The sequence below is a fragment of the Equus quagga genome, chromosome 8, assembly GCF_021613505.1.
Source record: "Equus quagga isolate Etosha38 chromosome 8, UCLA_HA_Equagga_1.0, whole genome shotgun sequence".
In the NCBI taxonomy this organism is placed as follows: Eukaryota; Metazoa; Chordata; class Mammalia; order Perissodactyla; family Equidae; genus Equus; species Equus quagga.
This window is the reverse complement of record NC_060274.1, coordinates 43,214,279-43,233,893: the sequence shown is the minus strand read 5'-3', so window position 1 is coordinate 43,233,893 and position 19,615 is coordinate 43,214,279. Positions and strand designations below refer to the sequence as shown.

At 48.9% G+C, this 19,615-nt stretch overlaps 1 protein-coding gene across 10 annotated transcripts in view; it reads left to right on the top strand.

The window, feature by feature from the left end:
• The window catches only part of TNS3 (tensin 3), a 259,293-nt gene that overhangs the window by 190,761 nt on the left and 48,917 nt on the right, over positions 1–19,615 (top strand). For 9 of the 10 annotated variants that reach the window (XM_046669114.1, XM_046669123.1, XM_046669116.1 and 6 more), the window contains 3 exons: positions 6,290–6,462; positions 7,451–7,577; positions 7,661–7,744. The exons of the other annotated variant lie outside the window; for it this stretch is intronic. In XM_046669114.1, coding sequence (XP_046525070.1) covers positions 6,290–6,462; positions 7,451–7,577; positions 7,661–7,744 — 384 coding nt within the window. The remainder of the gene's footprint in view (positions 1–6,289; positions 6,463–7,450; positions 7,578–7,660; positions 7,745–19,615) is intronic. 10 annotated transcript variants of the gene reach the window in all.

The following is a 19,615-nucleotide window of genomic DNA, read 5'->3' as shown; positions in this document are numbered from 1 at the left end:
CTCACCTCTCAGCACTGGGCTCCTAGCAGGTGGCCCAGGCTCACCTGCTCTCCTGCCTCCTCACCTCTCAAAGCTCTCCGGTTTCACAAAGTGCACTGAGTCCTCAGAGCTCAGTACAGATGAACCTTGGAGCTGAGTGAAACCGATCCTTGCCCTCACCTGGTGGGACTGGTGGCCGCTGCTCAGAAAGGAAACTGCAGAGCCTTCCACGGCAGAAGTGCAGAGATAAGGCACTTGCTGTTTACACAGTCCTTCTCTAGAGGGGTAAACATAGATCTTGGTAGTCAGGGCAACCAGAGATGGCAAATCAGGTGCCACATGGAAACATCTGTGCAGCCACCGGCTCCCACAGGCCACCCCATCTGCTTTTGAGGGGTACCTTTGATCCCACCTGCCTCTGCCTACCTAGAGCCCCCTGGACGAGGAGCACTCGAAGTTCCTGTAGCAGCTTCAGTGTGAGACAGCTCTCAGCGCAGGTGAACTTGTGGTGCCTAGAGACGAAATGTCTGCCTCCCTGCTCTTGGGAGGCTCCGGTCCTTCTGCCCTGCTGCTACGCATGGGGGCCCTGACATCAGTCTGCGAGATGGCAGGGCTTGTGCACACCTGAGGTCCAGCCCAGGGCCCCGCTGCACTGGGCATCTCCACGGGGGTCACCAGCAAGCCTCTTCTTGAGTTCCCTAGAGGTGGGCTGGTCGGAGCCCTGGGCGGGCCCTGTGCAGGGTCCTGTGCCAAATGCAGCTGGAGGTGTCAGCCAGCAGCTCCCGAGGAGAAGAAAGCCTTTGGCAGCACCTGCCTGCTCCCAGCCCCTGCAAATGATCCATGGACCAACTCCCCAAGATCGAGATGCTGGTGATTCCTCCTCAGCTTAGAGGAAGACCAGGATGGAAAGTGACGCCCAAGAACACTCAGGGCCCCTGGTTTTCTGTTAGCGCCTCCCGACCAGTGAGAAAGAGCTTGTTTTACACGGAGGTGAGGTGCTCCAGAAACAGGGCAGTGAGGCTGGTGTGAGAGGTGAGCTGCCTCCCTGGTATCGAGAACACAAGCATAAATGTGTGCGCCATCTGGGGCAGAGTGAGTCGGGGCAGCGTGCAGCTGTGGGCTGTGCTGGAGCACCGAGGGGGTGTGTGAGAGAGTGTTTATGACCTATTGAGAGAGTGTGTGTGAGATAGTGCGTGTAAGTCTTTGTCAGAGGTTGTGCGTGAGAGTGTGAATGTTTGCAAGAGACTTGTGAGAGAGTGGGAGTATTGTGTGAAAGTGTGTGTTTGTGAGAGACTGTGAGTATGAGTGGATGTGTGTGAATGAGTTTGTGATAGTATAAGAAAGTGTGTTTGTGAGAGACGGAGTATGAGAATGTATGAGAATGTATGAGTGTGTATGAGTTTGTGAATGTTGTGTTAGAGTGTGAAATTATGAGTGTGTGTGAACGAGTGTGTGTGTAAGTGTGTGTAACTTTGCGAGAGGTTGTGTGAGTGTGAATGTGTGTGAATGAGTGCATTTGTGTGTTGTGTTAAAGTATGAGAGACTATATGTGTGAGAGACTGTGATGAGAATGTGTGAGTATTGTGGGAAAGTGGGTATGAGTGTGTGTTTGTGAGAGACTGAGAATGTGTGAGAGTGTGTGAGAGATTATATGTGTGAGACAGTGCGAGTGTGAGAGAGAGGGAACTGGGGCAGGTGTTCAATTACTCTCACCCTTGGCCTGTCGAGGGTGCCCTTTGAAATATTGTGTCCTCCTTGTTGCAAAAAGAAGGAAGAACCTTCTGGAATCCCGCTCAGAGCTGCATCTGGAAAGTGGGACCTGTCCTAGCAAACTTTTGCTGCCGGGCCCTCCAGGTCTCCCTTGCTCCTTCTTCTCACACGGGGCAGACGTGGGCGGCTGTGGCCTGGCTGCCGTCGGGGTCTGCCCTGGTGCTGGTGGTGGTTGTGTGGGGCCGCACTGGTGGAATGTTCTGGGTGCTGGACTTGGCATCAGGGACCCGGGTGGAATTCTGGTCACTGCTGCATGTGCTGTTACCTTTTGTAACCTTGGACCCATCCTGGAAGCAGCTCTTAAGGTCCTTTGTCTGAAGAACAGAATCAAGGCCTCGCTGGGCAAGGCCTGCCTTGGGCCTTTGCTGAATGACGAGGAGTGTGAGCGCAGGCAGCGCCGTGCATGCGTCTCAGCCTCCCCGAGACACAGTCTGGCTCTCCCTAACGACTCCACCCGGCTTGTCTCTGAGCATGCTGGTGCAGAAAAGCGTGTCCCACAGGGCTTCCTCTTATCTCATGAGGCGATCTGGCCACCAGACATGGTGCACTTAGAACGAAAAGTTTGTTGATCAAACTCGTGAGTTTGTGGATCTAAGCATGGAAAGTAATACGAGCACAGAATGAGCGAAGCGTGTAGGGGGATTCGGTACAGGCAGCACAGAGTAACACAATGTAAAGAAACCTTGTTCTTCCTAAAGACAATCCATATCTTATTTCTCTAATATTAAAGGTATTACGTATTGTTAGTGAAAACTTTGGAAAATAGAGATAGTTACACAAAATATTAAAAGTACCTAGAATTCCACAAACCCGAGAGAACCTCTTATAAACATTTTGGTTCATTTCTTTATTTTTAAAATAAAAATGAAGTCATACTATAAAGTACACATTCAGCCCTGTGCTCCAGAAGGAAGGTCCCCCTTTCTCAGCCCAGTGTCCCCTCCATCATCCATGTTAATCATTATTAATCCTTTAGGTGCTGACAGGACCACGAGGCTGTGTGGGCGGGCGGTGCCTCCCTGGGCCCGAGGGTGCTGTCTGCTCTGCAGAGTCTTTTTGAGGTGGAAGGGGATGTTGTTGCCTCCCTGGTTGACCCACCCGTTATTTGGCACCGCTGGGTGAGGAAAAGCGACCCAAAGGGGTATGCTTTGCATTTGTGGTTTTTCCGTCAGATGCACGGGGCCACAAGTCCTCACGTCTGTGACTTCCCATGTGGGGTAGGGCAGGTCCAGACCCAAGACCCCGTTTCCCTCGTGTGTAAAAATGACATGGTGCACCACTTTAATTTTGTGACTGCGGGATTTTCTGTGTGCGAGCGCATGCCCAGGCTCGGCCCAGGGCTGTCGTGAGGTAAGCCTCGCTCTCCTTTCTGCTCTCTTCCCTTGTCACTGCCACCGGGCAGCGGCTGGCACATGCTCGCCCCTCCTGGCGCTGTGGCTGCATCTTACACCTGTCTCGTCTCTCCAGGAGTTTCACACTGGGATGCAGACAGTGCAGGAAAACTCTGCTGTCCACGACTGTGGTCTGAGAGGAGGGCAGGTCTGTCACCGGAGAGGCCTGGCCTCCTATGACCCTGGTGCCTGTGTCTTTGCCTCTTTGGGAAGGGAAACCGTGTCCTGCGGGGTGAGAGACTTCTGTGCAGGTCACAGCCTGGAAACAGGGCCCCCTGTCTTCTTGTGCATGTGCCCCTGATTCCATTCTCTCAGCGGTGGCCAAGCCCTGTTCTGGGGGCAGACCCTCAGCGCTGTCTGTGACCATGCTCCTGCAGGCTCTGGAGCCATCCTCCTGCCTGTCCCAGCAGCTGGATTCTAAGTGCTGATCCGCGCAGAGGGTGGACCCTATAGCTGTGCTGGACCAGGTGCCGTGTTACCCAGGTTTCAGTGAGGGCACTTGATAATAAGGACACTTTATAGGAGAGACTTCTAAGGGAAGACATGTCTATCTGTTGTCTTAATTTATGCCTGACAGAGAGAGAAAATCTAGAAACTGCTGAATGGCTGCATTCAGTCGGGACGGTTCGGGGGCCACTCAGGGCGGCTGTTCCAGGGCCTCATCTCGGGGAAGCCTGGGCGGAGGCTACTTGTCCGCTCTGCATCAGCTACAGGACACACCACGTTCCCGCTGCTCTGACGCAGAAGCATTAAAGGAGACTTTGAAGAGAGTTTAAAAAGTCTAGGGCTCCTGCTCAGAACCTCCTTTTTCAGTTCCGCGTATTCCCTTTGGGACCCTGGTCCCATCTGGACGTATTTTTACAGAGGTGCCTTTGCAGAGCATCCACGAGGCCGTGCTGGCTGGTTTTAAACTAATGAGCGACCGCGCACTGCAAGGGGCCTTGGTTCTGAAGCAAACTGGTTCAAAGGTCAGGGCTGAGGTCACAGTGCGTTGATGTCTGCGTCCTGGTCCTCTTCCCCAGGCCAGGGGGCAGGGTTTCAGGGAACACATCCTTACCCTCTGCACCTTTCTGGGGCTTCACGTTGTGCAGTGCGTTGGTGTGGTGTCACTGTCATTTGCAGTAAAACACGTTTATTACCTTGCACGTTGAACAGAAGCAATATACATCCCCGTCCCCAAAATCCCTTCTCCAGAAGGAAGGCTTACAAGCAGTGTGGCTTCTGGATTTCTCGAGTGTGATGGCCAAGGTTGTCACTGAGCCCCCAGTGCACAATTACGGGGGGATGCCTTTTGGGTGGGCGATTTCTCTGGATGAAGCGCTCGGGGCTCTGTGTTACCCCACAGCCTTTGTGGAATGGGGCAGGGCTCCAGCCCTCAGGGGTCAGGCTCCACAGCCTCCTCCTTCCTGTCACTGATGCCACGAGTGTCTGCCTCTGCCCCCTGGGCATCTTTAGTGTCCAGATGAAAATGCCCCAGTTGGGGGGCCAGCCTCCATCTGCGGCCTCACCCTCCACCCCTCTGCACACGTGCCCTCCCTAGAGGGCTCAGGTGCATGTGGCGGGCAGGTCTGTGGCAGGCAAGTCCCAGACAAGTAGGGCCTGGTCCCCCCTGCTGGACAGCGCACATCTCCTGGAGGGTGGGAGCCTGAGGAGGGAGAGGGAAGAGGACCACAGGATGGTGGTGGCACTATGGAAGTGTGCTGTTGTGTTATGAGGACTATCGGTGTGCTGTTGTGTTAACAGGCTTGTCTGTGTGCAGTTGTGTTAAAGCTGTTTCATCCTCACCGCAGCTTTTCTCTCCAGGGGAGAAAAGAGAGTAAGCTTTGTGCTCATGCTCATTTTACAGTGAACGGGGCTGGACTCCTCCTGCAACTGGTGAGGGGTGGAGGAGAGCCTGCAAGTCCCAAGTCCTAATGTGCTCTCCCCTCCCGCCTCCAGGCTCTCTCTGTGGGGGCAGCTGTTGGGAACTGGAGGGAGGGAGTCAGGAGGGGAGGAACTAATCTGGGAGGAGACGCACCACTTGGAGACCAGCTTGGATCTTGCTCACTCCGTCACTGGACGTGGCACCAGCTGTGCCCAGCCTGTCTCTGCCCAGGGAGTGGACCAGAGGAGCTGGAGGCTCGAGAAGTGGCACCCTGGGAAGGAACCCTGCTCCTCTCCTCACTGGGACAGCAGCTGAGTGTCCTGCCTCCACTGAGTTATCTTCCCCTTAATGTGGCAGCTTTCACATTGCATGCAGCTTCTTAAAGGCCCTGCTCAGGGGGGATGAGGCTTGTCAGGAGTGCCCACATGACAGCGTGGTTCATAACCGGGCACTTGTTTGGGACAGAGTCATTCCAAGGTGAGCCACACGCCTTTAAATGCACCGTCATTCTGACCTTCACAGTTCCAGGGATTGCATATTTTTAGCTTAAATCTGAACTGTAGGGAAAACATGTTTAGGTCTGAACTTTCAAAGTACATCACCAATAGACACATTATCTTACTAATCTGCAGCAGGTTTTCCAAACTGCCTGATCCTAAGATTCCCTGGGAAGAGGTTAAAAATACACAGACTGCAGCCCTCTCCCCCATTTCCCCTCCCCCCGTAAAGCAAGTCTGATTTGAGGGGTTTGGGATCTGTATGGAGAAGAAACGCCTGTGGCGTTTCTTGCACAGGAGAGTTTGGGGGAGTAATGTTGACTGTTCGGTTTGGATTATGCTGTTTTTCCTTCCAGAACTGCTCCTTGTTAAGATTCAAGCTGTCACACGTGGGGCCCTCCCTCCGCTTGAGCCTCTGCAGGCAGGGTGACCCTCACAGGGCTCTGGTCCTGACCTGGGGCACAGCACCTTGCACACAGCCCTGGCATGCGCAGGTCCCTCTGTGCTCAGGTGCCTCAGGTCACACCCAGCACCGTGGGTGCCGCCCTGATGCTGGGTCCTGCCAGGAAGCTGGTTCTGGAAGGACTGGGCTGGCTGGTGGGAGCTGAGGGTCTCTGGGGAGCCCCGTGAGTCTGAGGACACCCCTGGGTTGCATGTTGCCTGCAATAGTGTCAACCAGTGATGAAATAGAAAGCGTCTTCAGGAAGTTTTCAAGTGGAATTTTAGTTAAAGGTCTGCGCACTCGGCGGTGATGAAAGCACCTGCAGCTTGTGTCTCTCTCTGAACAGCCACCTCAAGTGACGAGCCCCTGGGCGTAAGATTCCGGAAGCTGAGCATTGGGCAATATGACAACAGTGCTGAGGGGCAGCCAGCCTTCTCCAAATGCGGATGGGGAAAGGCCACCAGCGCCGACCAGGCTCCAAGCCTGGCACCGTTCCTCTCTCCAACAGACACCAAAGAGGTACACACCACCACCCAGGAGCTTGGCCCGAGCTTCTCCCAAGTCCTCGGCCCCCTTCCCCACCGCCCGCCCTCCCCATCTCACAGCCATGGTTCCTCCCTGAAAGGCAAGGGATGTGGGTGTGACAGCCCAGGTGAGCAGTCAGCCAGCCTGGGGCAAACCTCGCTCTGCTGAGAGCACATGCGGGCCGCGCACCTGGCTGGGTCACCTGAGCCTCTGTGTTCTGATCCGTGGAGTGAGGATGAGGTGCGAAGCGGGCAGATGGGTTGTGTGGTTAGAGGTCTCCTGAGCTCACTGGGTGGACAGAGCAGCGAAGGTCAATCAGGTTTCCCCAAAGTCATTGCAGAGGGGCCCCTGAGGGGGAAGCAGGAAGAATGTGGTCTGCGAGGACTGTGACCCTGTGTGACATCAACAGAGCATCTTCCAGGAGGTATAGTCAAGGCTTTTAGTCAGAATTGAAGTAAGACAGGTCGGCGAACCCAAAAATGGTGGCTCCTCTCAAATTAGGGTTTTATTTATTCTCAAGATAGAAAAGTAGGAACCCAGAATCGACGAGAAAAGAAAGTCAGTCCTGGCCTTAAAGAAGCAAAACCAGCGGTGCTGCTTGGACACGTCCATCCAGCATTTTCTATCCCGTGGGTTAAATTGATGGGGTTCTGTACATAGCTGTGAGCATAGAGTAGGAAGAGAGGATCTTATCCTGCCTTTTCACAGAATGCTGGAAGACTCACTTTCCCCATGCTATACACGCTTTGCCAACTCCGCTTACCAGCTGTGTGACGCAGTAAACAGATGCACCCTAAGATACTTCCCTCTTACTGTTATTGAAGCTTTTTCCACTTTTCTGTGGCTGCAAGAGACGGGGCTGTGCATCCAGAACTTGGCCGCCTGTCCCCACTCTCAGATGATGGCTGGCTCAGTGGGCCGGCTGGGGGCCCTCCTGCTGTCTGCAGTGGCCGTCACCTGACTGCCCCCGTGCTACTTTCAGACAGTGGTCACCGCGTATCCCCCAGACCTCGATGGGATTGATGGCAGGATCTTCTCTCCAACCAAAAGTGGCAGTGAGTCCATTTCTTCCACACCAGCGTTCCCAGTGTCTCCAGAAACACCATACGGTAAGAAAGGGCAAAGCCTGCCATGTTCAGTCCCCCGCTCAGGGAGGAGACTGGAACAGCTTCCGTTCTGCTTTCTCTTCCAGTGACAGCCTCCCCACATCATCCCCCATTCAGCCCACCCAGGCCACAGATGGGCAGCGCCGGCAGTCTATACAAAGGAGCTCATGGTAAGAAACCCACCTACTCTTCTCGCTCTGAGCACCGCCTTGCATGGCCCGCATTTGTACAAATGTGTCCTCTCATGCAGAAATATTTCCATGTATGTCACATCTCAGAAGCTTCAGAAGTGAGGATGGCTCTCGCTGGAGAAGGTGTGGGTGGGCTGTGAAGCCGCTGGGGGCTAGCAACAGTGTTGACTCTACCCGGCCTCCAGCGGGCGTGTTCTGTTCAGCACCTCCGTGAGTCTGTCTGCCGAGATGCGCATTCGTGGGAAGGGTGATGCTCTTGGCAGCTGAGCATCAGTGCTTTTCAACTCCTCGTGATGTTCCTTGGAGCTGAAAGAGGAAACTGGAACACCCGTCCCACCCTTTACAGAGAAAGGAAGGCCCCCAGAGGGCAGCGAGCTCCCTGCTCCGTGCTGCATGGCTGCCCTAGACTTGTCCATGGCCTGCTCAGACTTGTCCTGGCTCCTTAGGTCCTTGACACTTGGTCATTGTCCTGGATCTCCCCAGGAGCAACAACTTTTGGGATGGCTCAGCTTCTGGGATGGCTCTGTTGCATCCCTCAGACACTTTCCATGCTCGGCATCCTGTCCAAGTATGCACCGCCTGGGAGAGGGAGCGTTAGTGGGGTGGGGAAGGGGTTGCTCAGCAGCCTTTCCTTCTGGACATTCCAGCCTCTGGAATCTAGGACGGGCCTGACCTCAGGCAGATGGAGTGGGGGTGTAAAGCCCTACGTACGTTTTAAAATTGCTTTTCTTTGTAATTGTAGATTCTTTAAGCTGTTTCTTTTCTCCCTGGGGAAAGCAAGGGCGGGCTCCCACTGTGGTCGTCAGGCATGCTTCTTGGGAGTAGGACATTGATGTTGTGTTTAAATCCTACCTCTTACCCAAGAGTGGTTTAGTGATGACAGCCAACTCCATGTTCCCTCTTCCTGCAGAGAAAACCAGATCCATGTGTCACTTAGTGGAAGGGCCATCTTTCTTCTAAAGTCTCCTTTATGGTTTTAGGACCTAAATGCTTTTCTTTATACACAGAGCGTAGCAGTTAACCTGCCTGTCTTTCTCAGCAGATGTGACTGAAATACAAGCTAAGAAAACCTGTGCGCACTGTTGTTGCACCTGTCTGTATGTTATGTGAGCATCACAGGAGAAGAGGTGTCTGTGTTCCACTAGGCATTAACAGGCAGGCTTACCCATACGTAGCCACGTGTCTGTTCTTCTGTATTTTAGTAATAGAGGCAAAAGTAAACAAAGGGACGCTGCCTCTGTCTCCTCACAGCCCCCTCCTACTCCCTGAGTCCACCACGATTGATGGCTAATTTGAACGTATTCAATGGGTTTGAACTAGAACCCATCCCTGTGACATGGAATTCAGTCAGATTCTCACAACTCCGAGACCAGGTTCATTGGAAACACACTAGTGACAGCAGTGGAAGGGGGATCATAAGCCCCAGGAAAGAAAATACCAGAAAAACTTTTAAATTCACTAAAAGCCCCTGACGTAGGCTTTTATGGTCATTATGTGGAGCATCAGGGGAATATTGAACCCTCCTAAACTTGAGAAAGGCCTGGGAAGCTGAACAAGGTTGGTGTGCCCAATGTGGGATGCCCAGAGCTGTGCACGTGGATGCTGTGCTGACATTCCAGCCTGGAGCATTGGGGCAGACATGGGCTGACTTGTCTGTATGTGACAATGGGGCCCTGCAAGCCCAGCACGTAGTAGGCTTCAGTGCAGCCCGTACATCCTAAGTATATTCTGTGTGTAAATATCCACATGAAGAAGTAGGGTTTTGATTTCAAATATAAAAAGCAAATTACAGCTATTTAATTTTAAGAAGCTGTATGAGTCTTGTAGATTTTTATTTTGTTGGTCCCCGATGATGTTGGTCTGTGAAGAGCACAGAGATGCACAACATTCACTTCAGAGGTGCGGCAGCCCAGGCAGAGCACAGAGAGCCCAGCTGGTGCCGGGGATCCCGTGCGCTCTGCAACGCCAGGTTGGACGGTCGACCCCTCTGAGACACAACAAGGACAGCGGTAGCTCACAAGTACAGACCACCTGCAGCTACGTATGCCTCGTCTTCCTCTTTACAGCATGATTGCCTTTAATCTTGCGGTCACATTATAGGGGTTGCTCTGCCTGTTATCTCATTGACAGAGGAGGAAATTGACACAGAGAAGTTTAAGCAAGTTGCCTGAGCCACACAGCTGATAAATGGCAAAGCCAGAATTCCAGACCAGTCAGCCTCACTTCACAGCCATGGACTTTTTGTTCCAAATCATCACATTAGACAGGGCTTGTTTTTCACTTCGTCTCATCTAAACTGGTAGTGATATAAAGTCAGTACTGAAAAAGCACAGGGAAAGTATCAGAGGTTTAGATTTAAGTTCGGTCGTGGAATGACCATGACTTGTATGCTTACTGACCTTCTGAACCTGTTTCCTTATCTACAAATACAGACAATAAAACCTCATCCGTGACCACTGTGCAGTCTCGGGGAGTGTCTGCAGGCATCTAGCATAATGCCTGGTTCTGAATCATTTAGAGCTAGATACTGACGTGTGTATACATGAGAGTATCTGCTTTAAATGACCATTGGGAGAGTGGCTCTAACTTCCTGGAAGGTGGCATGGGCATGCTTTTCCCTCTTCCTCCTGCTAAGTACAACTAAAACTCTGTGCAGTTATGTACAATAAATGCCGTAAGACTGAGAGGCGGAGAGAAGGTGGCAGACTGGCCGTGGGCATTAGGACCACGAAACCTGAGTAGACCACATCCCGGGCCGTGAAACAAACTTCAACAGATTGGAAAGAGTTGACACCACACAGAGCGTGTTCTCCTACCATACTGGAACCAACGGAGAAATCGGTAACAGAAAGATCACAGGCAAATCTCCAGACACCTGGAAACAAAACAACACACTTACAAATAGTCCATAAGTCCAAGAGGAAGTCTCCAGGGAAATAACAAACCATATCAAACTGAAGAAAATGAAGATAAAACATATCAAAATTGATGGGACAGAGCTAAAGCAGTGGTGAAAAGAAAATTTATGGCAGTAAATACATACACTGGAAAAGAAGCAAAGTCTGAAATGAAGAGTTTGGACTCTTGCCTCCAGAACCTCGAAAAAGAAGAGCAAAATAAACGAAAGGCAAGCAGATGGAAGGAAATAGTAAAAATATAAGCAGAAATCAAGGGTATTATAAATAGAGAAACAGCAGAGAAAATAAATGAAAGAACGAGCTGCTGCTTTGGAAGGATCAATAAAATTGACAGATCTCCAGCAAGGCTGACAAAAAAGAGGGAAGACACAAATTGTTAATATCAGGAATGAAACAGGGCTGTCACTGAAGACCCTGCAGACTCCAAAAGGACAGTAAGGAATGTTAGAAGCACCTCTACACACATAGTGTTTAATGAGAAGCACAGACTGTGACAACTCACCCAATAACAAATAGACAAGTTGAATACCTTGTGACTTTTAAGGAAATTGGACTAGTAATTTACAAACTCCCCAAAAAGAAATCACCAGCCCCAGATGATATCACTGGGGAATTTTACCAAACCTTTAAAAAGAATTAACCCTAATTCTATACAATACCGTCTGGAAAATAGAAGAGCAGGGAACACACTATTTTATTTTCTTATTTTATGAAGCTAGTGTTACCCTGATACCAAAACCAGACAAAGATAACAAAAAAAAGAAAACTGTAGATTAATATCCCTTATGAACATAGACACAGAAATCCCTAACAAAATATAAGCAAATAGAGTTCAGTAAAATATAAAAAGAACTACACACCGTGGCCAGCTGAGATTTGTTCCAGGTATGCAAGGCTGGCTCCATATTTGAACATCCACCAATGTGATCCACCATATTAAATTAAGGTGATTTCTTCAGGCTAAAGAAGAAAAATCACATGATTGTATCAATAGAAGCAAAAAAAGCATTTGATGAAATTCACACCTATTGACGATTAATAACTCCCAGCAAAATAACACAGAAGGGAACTTGTCAACCTCATAAGAAGCATCCACAAAAATCCTGTAGCTGACGCCACTCTTATTCAACATCGTGCTGGAAGTTCTCCAGGGGCATAATACAAGAAAAGGCAATAAAACACAGCAGATTGGAATGAAGAAATAAAACTGTCCCTTTTGCAGATGGCATGATTGTTTATGTAGAAAATCCCAAGGAATCTATGAAAAAACCTCCTAGAACAAATAAGTGAATCCAGTAAGGTTGCAGGATACAAGATAAACCACACAAAAACCAAGTGTATTTCTACATGCCATTAATGAACATATGGAAACCTAAATTAAAAATATGCCATTTATAATACGTGAGAAAAATGAAATACTTAGGTATAAACCTAACAAAACGTGAACAGAACTTGTAAGCTGAAAACTGTACAATGTTGATGAAAGAAATCAAAGGATATCTAAAAAATAAATGCAGAGATACAATGTTCATGAGTTAGAAAACTCAACCTAGTAAAGATGTTAATTCTTCCCCGATTGATATACAGTTTTAACACAATTCCTATCAAAATCCCAACTAGATATTTTATATACATATATATATATATATATATATCTCCTAAAATTTACATGGAAAGGCAAAGGAACTAGAATAGCTAAAAATCATTTTGAAAAAGAATAAAGTGGGATGAAGAGGTTTTCCTAATTTCTAGACTTATTTTGCATAGAGCTACTGTAGTCAAGACGTAGGTGGAAGCATAGGCATAGAGACTCATGGAACAGAACAGAAGACCCAAAAATAGGCCCATACAAACATGCCCAACTGGTTTTTTTTAAAAAGGTGCAAAATCAAGTCAATGAAGGAAGGAAAGCCTTTCAACAATAGTGCTCAAGCCTTTGGGCACCCACAGTAAAAAAATGAACAATGACCAAAGCCTCACATTTTATTAAAAATTTACTTAAAATGGATCACAAACTTAAATGTAAAATGTAAAACTGTTCAATTTTGGGGGAAGAAAATAGGAGAAAATCTTTGAGATCCAGACTAGGCAAGAGTTCTTCGATTAGCACCAAAGGGACAATCCATAAATGTAAAAATTGATAAATCAGACTTCATCAAAATTGAAAACTTTTCCTATGGAAAGAACCTGTTCAGAGGATAAAAGGACAAACTACAGACTGGCAGAAAATACTTGCATTCTAAGTACTCCGCAGTAAAGAAACAAGCAATGCAATTAGAAAACAGACAAAAGAAATGAGGAGACATTACATTAGAGAGGACGTACGGATGGCAGATGGTCACATGGGAAGATGTTCAATATCACTAGCCATCAGTGAAATGCAAATTAAAACTGCGATGAGGTTTCACTACATGCCTATCAGAACGGCTAAAATAAAAAATATTGTCAACACCAGTTGCTGGTGAGGATGTGGAAAAACTGGATTTCTCAGTCATTGCTGGTGGGAATGCAGAATAGTGCAGCTCTCTGGGAAACGGTTTGGCACTTTCTTAAAAAAAACTAAACATACAACTACCATGAGACTCAGCAATTGCACTCCTGGGTTTTTTTTGCTTTTTCTTTTTAAAGATTTTATTTTACTTTTTTTCTCCCCAAAGCCCCCTGGTACATAGTTGTATATTCTTCGTTGTGGGTCCTTCTAGTTGTGGCATGTGGGATGCTGCCTCAGCGTGGTTTGATGAGCAATGCCATGTCCGCGCCCAGGATTCGAACCAACAAAACACTGGGCTGCCTGCAGTGGAGCACGCGAACTTAACCACTCGGCCACGGGGCCAGCCCCGCACTCCTGGGTTTTTATCTCAAGAAATAGACTTATGTTGACACAAAAGCTACGCACAAATGTTTAGAGCAGCTTTATTTTTAATAGCCCCAAAGTGGAAACAACCTCGATCTCCTTCAACAGCTGAATGGTTAAACAACCTGGAGTCCATCCACACCATGGGACACAGCTCAGCAATGAAAAGGAACAAAATATAGATGCGTGCAGCAACCTGGATGAACCTCCAGAGCAAAGTCATTCCCCAGAGTGACATGGCATTCCATTCATGTAACAGTCTTTAAATGGCAAAATTATAGAAATGGAGAACAGATTGGTGTTTTCTACGGTTAGGAGAGGCAAAGGTGGCAGGGAAGTGGGGGTGGCTATAAAGGGCCACGCGAGGGAGCCCCGTGGGGTGGGAATGTTCCGTATCTTGACTGTCAACATACTGGTATAGTTTTGCAAGATATTACCATGGGGGGAAACTGGATAAAGGGTAGAGGGGACATCTGTGTAATTCCTTACAACTGCATGTGAATCTATAATGATCTCAAAATTAAAAGTTTAATTTAGAATTGCATTAGGGAATATGGTGTGGATGTGGTTGAAACAGTATTGGCTATGAGTTGATGATAGTTGAAGCTGGGTGACGTCCACGTGGAGGTTCCTCTTACTATTCTGCTTACTTTTGTATTTGTTTGGAATTTTCTATAATGAAAAGTTAAGGTATAAAGTAAAGGAATACTTGGTGTTGAGTGAATGCATATGAGGTCCACCCATGTGTCTTGAGCATTTCTTCTCATCAGATGCTCTGCCAGGCTGACGTGAGCCCAGAGGGCTCTCCTAGAGGTGCAACGGGTAGAGCAGGGAGGGATCCAGTGATCCCACAATGGGGGAAGACCCCAGAGAGGACAGTAGCACTCTGCCAAATTCTATTGGTTGTTTACCTGGTGAGGGGGTCTGGGAGTTTGAAGGATAGGGAGGGTTAATTAGGAGTTAACCAGGTGAATGGAGGGGGGCATTTGGGATGGAGGCACAGCAGCACAGGCCCTGTGGCAGAGGGCACTGCAGATTAGGACAGGCTGGGGACCAGCGGTCTGCAGGGAGTGGAGGTGCGATCTGAGGCTGGGGAGGCAGGGCCGGACCACAGCTGTTCTCTGCAGCCACAGAAGGTGGTGGTGTGGCATCCACAGCAGTGCAAGGTCACTGATGAGACTTAAGATGAGGAGGCGACTGCTCAGATTTCCATTTCACACATCGCTCCAGCTGCTGTATGCAGAACCGCTGTGGGAGCGGGCACTGGGGTGGAGTAGCTCTAGCCAAAATGGTTTCAGAAGAGATGGGAAGAGGTGGGTGCAGTTGTGGGAGATTCAGGGAGTGCAGTCAACTGGCCTTCAGAGGATGGACTTGGCTTGATGACTATTTCTGATTTTGTTGCTATTATTATTGTGTCTACTACATTCTGGCTTCTTTTTAGTTAGTACGAAGTTAGCATAACACACATAAAATCCCTCTGTATGTCTTAGTACGTCAAACTTACCTTAGTACTGGTTTAGTTGGCATAAACCCAGATGTGTGAGGTTATTTCCCAGACAATCAGCAGGACAGGTGTCAAAGAGAAGCAGAGCCGGACACTAGTTAGAGCTGGTGAAGACAGATTTTATTTGGTCCTGTTGCAGTAGGGAAAGAGCTGAGCTAAACTCCAAATGTGGCAGAGACAGCTTGGGATTTATAGCCAAAAAGCAGAGCGACAGAGTCAGCGGGTGGAAATTACCAAGAAGAACATCAAGGGGAGAGGGATTCTTGCTAAACTGGCCTCCAGGTTCCTGCTGAAGACAGGCAAAGGGCGTAGACTTCCAGGGTGGGGGTGAGGAACTTGATCAGGTAGCCAGTATGGGTGCTAATTTAGCAGATGCCTGGATGCCCAGATGACCAGGCCCTCCAAAGACAGACAGGGATGGCCAAGGTCGAGGCCTTGTGGAGAAGAGGCTCCCAGGAGCCTGACTCAAGATTTGATCCAGGAGGAGAATTGGTCTCAGGCTGGGCCCACCTTATGCCGTCTAACCCAGCAGTGCGACGCCGAGTGCGCTTGCCTTCACTCCACGTTTCACGTGTCCTCTGTTTGTGTCCTTCCTGGTCCTCTGGGCACCCATGTCCCAGGAGCCTGTCTGGGCCACCCCCTGCCACAAGCACCTCACACACACCCCGCACCAGAAACCAACACCTCTGTAGTAAACAAGCAAAGTAAACAAAAAGCAAGCCCAAGTGACAGCTGGGTTTCTTAATAGATGGCTAAATTAGGAGTGGAGAAGGTCCATGTGGGTCAGCCCAGAGTAGCCTGCCCTTCCCAGACACGTGCTCCTGTGGCATACTCGTGTGCCCCAGCGTGTTCCTCTTTTTTAAATGACAGCACCCGCTCCAAGAAAGGGAGGGGCATTTAAATATTTGCTCTAATAATTAATAGTTAAATATGAACTCAAATACAGTTTAATTCTCCCAGGAGTGTCTTGGTGGTAACTTGAAGGATTGGGGACACATCACAGGAGATGACAGAGCAGCTGTAGGCATGGGGAGGACGGCTGGCACCTGGAGGTGGACCATGTTATGAGGGTCCTGTGAGATCTCCTGTCTGACGGAATACTGTGAGCTCCGTGAGGACAGGGACCGACAGGTCTTTCCCACCTGGGACCCTCAAGCAGGAGCCTGGAAGGGCACCCCTCAGGGTGGTCCATCTGTTAAATGCATCTCTGACACGTCCTATGTTACACCCCGGCAAACACATGAATGTGGGGCCACCATCAGACTTTTCGGAAATTTGTGATTTATAATAAGACATATATATTTGGTTTTTCTTCCTTTTCTGGCACAGAGCTCCTAAAAGTCTTGGAGTTTCCTAAGTGATGAGAGAAACAAAGGGTCTTTTGTTATGTGAATGAGATGACTTGGAAGGGATGGCAGCCAGGGGAGCCAGCCATGTGATTAGAGGGTTGGAACTCTCAGTCCCACCTTTGACCTCTGGGGAGGACAGTCAGTCACCAATGGCTCATGATTTCATCAGTCGTGCCTAAGTAGTGAAGCCTCCATATAAACCCAAGAGGATGAGCTTCTGGGTTGCTGAACACAAGGAGGTGCTGGGAGAGTGGCATGTCACAGCTCTTCCTGAGTTATATCCTTTTAGAATAAACCTGTGATCTAGCAAGTAAAATGTTTCTCTGAGTTCTGTAAACTGCTGTAGCAAATTAATGGAACCCAAGGAAGGGATTGTGGGAACCTCCGATCTATAGCCTGTCAGAGCACAGGTGACAACCTGGCCTTGTGATTGGCCTCTGAGGTGGAGGCGGTCTTGTGGGACTGAGCCCTTACCCTGTGGGGTGTGACGCTCTCTCCAGGCAGAGAATGCCAGAATGGAGTGGAATTGTAGGACGCCCGGCTGGTGTCGGAGCATTGCCTGTTGGTGAGGGGAAACCAAATGGGAACTGGGTGCAGAAGCTTTTAGAGCCTCAGAGGAAATGTGCTTCTGGAAAACAAAACATTTGTGAGAGTTTGAGTGAAGGAGTCACTTAATCCCAGTCCTCCTATACGCCAAAGAGAGAAAATTGTGACGTTCAAGACGTAAATTATTCTGTCATTTCTTACCTGATACTTAGCCTCGATGATATTTTCAAAATGGGAAAAAAACATGAGGAAATGTTTCATTAAAAAACTTAGGTTTCTGGCCTGCCTATGGCCGAGTGGTTAAAGTTCTGTGTGCTCTGCTTCTGTGGCCTAGGTTCACAGGTTCAGATCCCGGGTGTGGACCTGCTCCACTCGTCAGCCACACTGTGGAGGCGTCCCACATACAAAGTAGAGGAAGACTGGCACAGATGTCAGCTCAGGGCCAATCTTCCTCACAAAAACAAAACAACTTATGTTTCTGATATATCAGCTTCTAATTTAATCCGTAATAGATTTTTTAATTGAGGTACAATTCACATAACATAAAACTAACCATTTTAAATGAACAATTTGGTGGCATTTGGTACTTTCATGGTGTTGTAGGACCGTTACCTTTATCTGGTTCCAGAACATCGTCATCACAGGGTGATTTTACTTTGGGGACTTTTGGCTTCAGTGAAAATGATGACCAGTTAGTGTGAGTGTGCTGAACGAGAACGCGTTTGTACGTCTGCAGCCTCTCTGCTGTCTTTAGTTGTTCTGGAGAGTGGGGCTGGTCTTTGTAGGGACCTGGCTTTCGAGTGCACAGTCTCCTCCCTCCTGTGACCAGCGGGCGGGATTGCGAGGGCAGAGGGAGGAGGCAGGAGGCATTGATCGAGGGACCGGTGGGAAGGAGGACATGCGGGTTCATCCTTGGCTTAAGGGGGTATGGGGATTTTGTTAGTGCTGTTGGGACCCCTTGGAGTTGGTTTCAAGGGGCAAAAATGGGCGCTGTTTGCCAGAGGGAGGAAGAAAAGGAGTAGCTAGGAACGTCTTGTTGAGAAAGAGAGAGAAAGAAATTACGGTGAATCAGTGCTTTATTTTTCTTTAAAAAAAAAAAGTTGTCATTCTTCAAAGCTTGACAAATTGTAAAATGCTTCTACCAGGCCTCCCCTTTCCTTCCTGTACCCGATTCACTTTTCTTTTGAAATTTTTTGAACTTTCCATGAGACTGTTTATCATAGGAATGAACGCAAGGATGGAATGTGAGCATGTGACGTTTATAGATGTCCCTGAAGACTTTGAATTTTGCGGAATCTAAAGAGCCAGGACATGGATATGTGTGTTTCTAATGTATCTATATTTAGGTACATATGTGTATGTAAATATTTTCGGATATCTGTGCCTCTATACATGTGTGATATACTTTGCACTTCGACTTGTGCAAAAGAATCCATACTGGTGAATGGTGACTGCAAATAACTGGCATGGATTAGCAACTTCCACACTGCCCCCACCACCCCAGATTAAGAAAGTGAAAAAAAAAAAGTTGACTGCTTCAAAATATCTTTAAAAATAAACATCAGTGGTGGGCTGGTGGAGGTCGCTGGCCTGTGGACGTGTGGTTAGCAGTCGGCTGAGATGAGGACGCTAATTCACTTGAGTGGAATGCAGCTCAAAAAGCACAAGATGTTGGCATTCTGTTCTGACACCTCATCCACAAAACTGGCCGCTTGGAAATGTCCCCGCGAAGCTGACGATTTCCCGACCGTGATGAATGCCATGTTTTCTTTGCTTGCTGTTGGTTGAGAGGAATCTGTGTTGGTCTGAGTTTATTGATCAGCTCATTTCCTCCCTCCCTCTGGTGGGCTGTTCTGGAGTCTCAGCTTGCAGAGGTCATTCTGACATGCCGCCACGGGGGTTTTGCTCTTTTCTTGTTTCTGAGCCCCGCAGGCCGAGAGCTTGGTGACAGACACATGTGGATCCAGAGCTGCCACTACATAGCTCTGCGATCTTGCACAAGTTGCAGAGCCTCTGAAGACATCTTTTAAACTTAAGCAAAGATGATAATAGCTGTACTCTGCATGGTGTTGGGGGATAGTCTCTTAGAAACAAAAGTAAATTTCCTCTTATGGATATGATAATGTACCAAAATTTGTCTCGGAATATATTTTTTTAATTCCAAATGCACTTCCTCACTAAGGCATTTCCAAAACCACATCGTTTATCAAAATTGTGGCCTGTCCTGGGGTTAGAGAAGTGGGCCCTGGCGCAGGTGGCAGGCAGGATCTCTCCTGCAGTGGCCTGGGGCAGGCGTGGGATCTGGAATGCACCTCTCGGGCCTGTTCTTGTTTTCTCCTCGCCTCTCTGATGGGGCAGGATGGCCCTCTGACGGGGCAGGACGGTGCGGCAGGTTAGGATACCTCTGAGAGCTGGGAACCACTTGAAAGGAAGGGCATGCTCAGCCCTGGCAGAGAGACTTTGCCGTGTTTCCTTGTGGGAAGCGTCCACGCAGGGCCACCTGCAGTCTTTACCGTCCTTCTGAAGGCCGTCCCGAGGCCCTGCCCGCAAGGACCGCAGACTCCTGACGTGGAGAGAGGACAGTGAAAACTAAACTGAGGAGTTTTCTGGGGAGCACCTGTCACCGCTGTCATCTCAGGCTGCACCCTTGGCCATAAAAAGGCCACATTCTACTGGCTT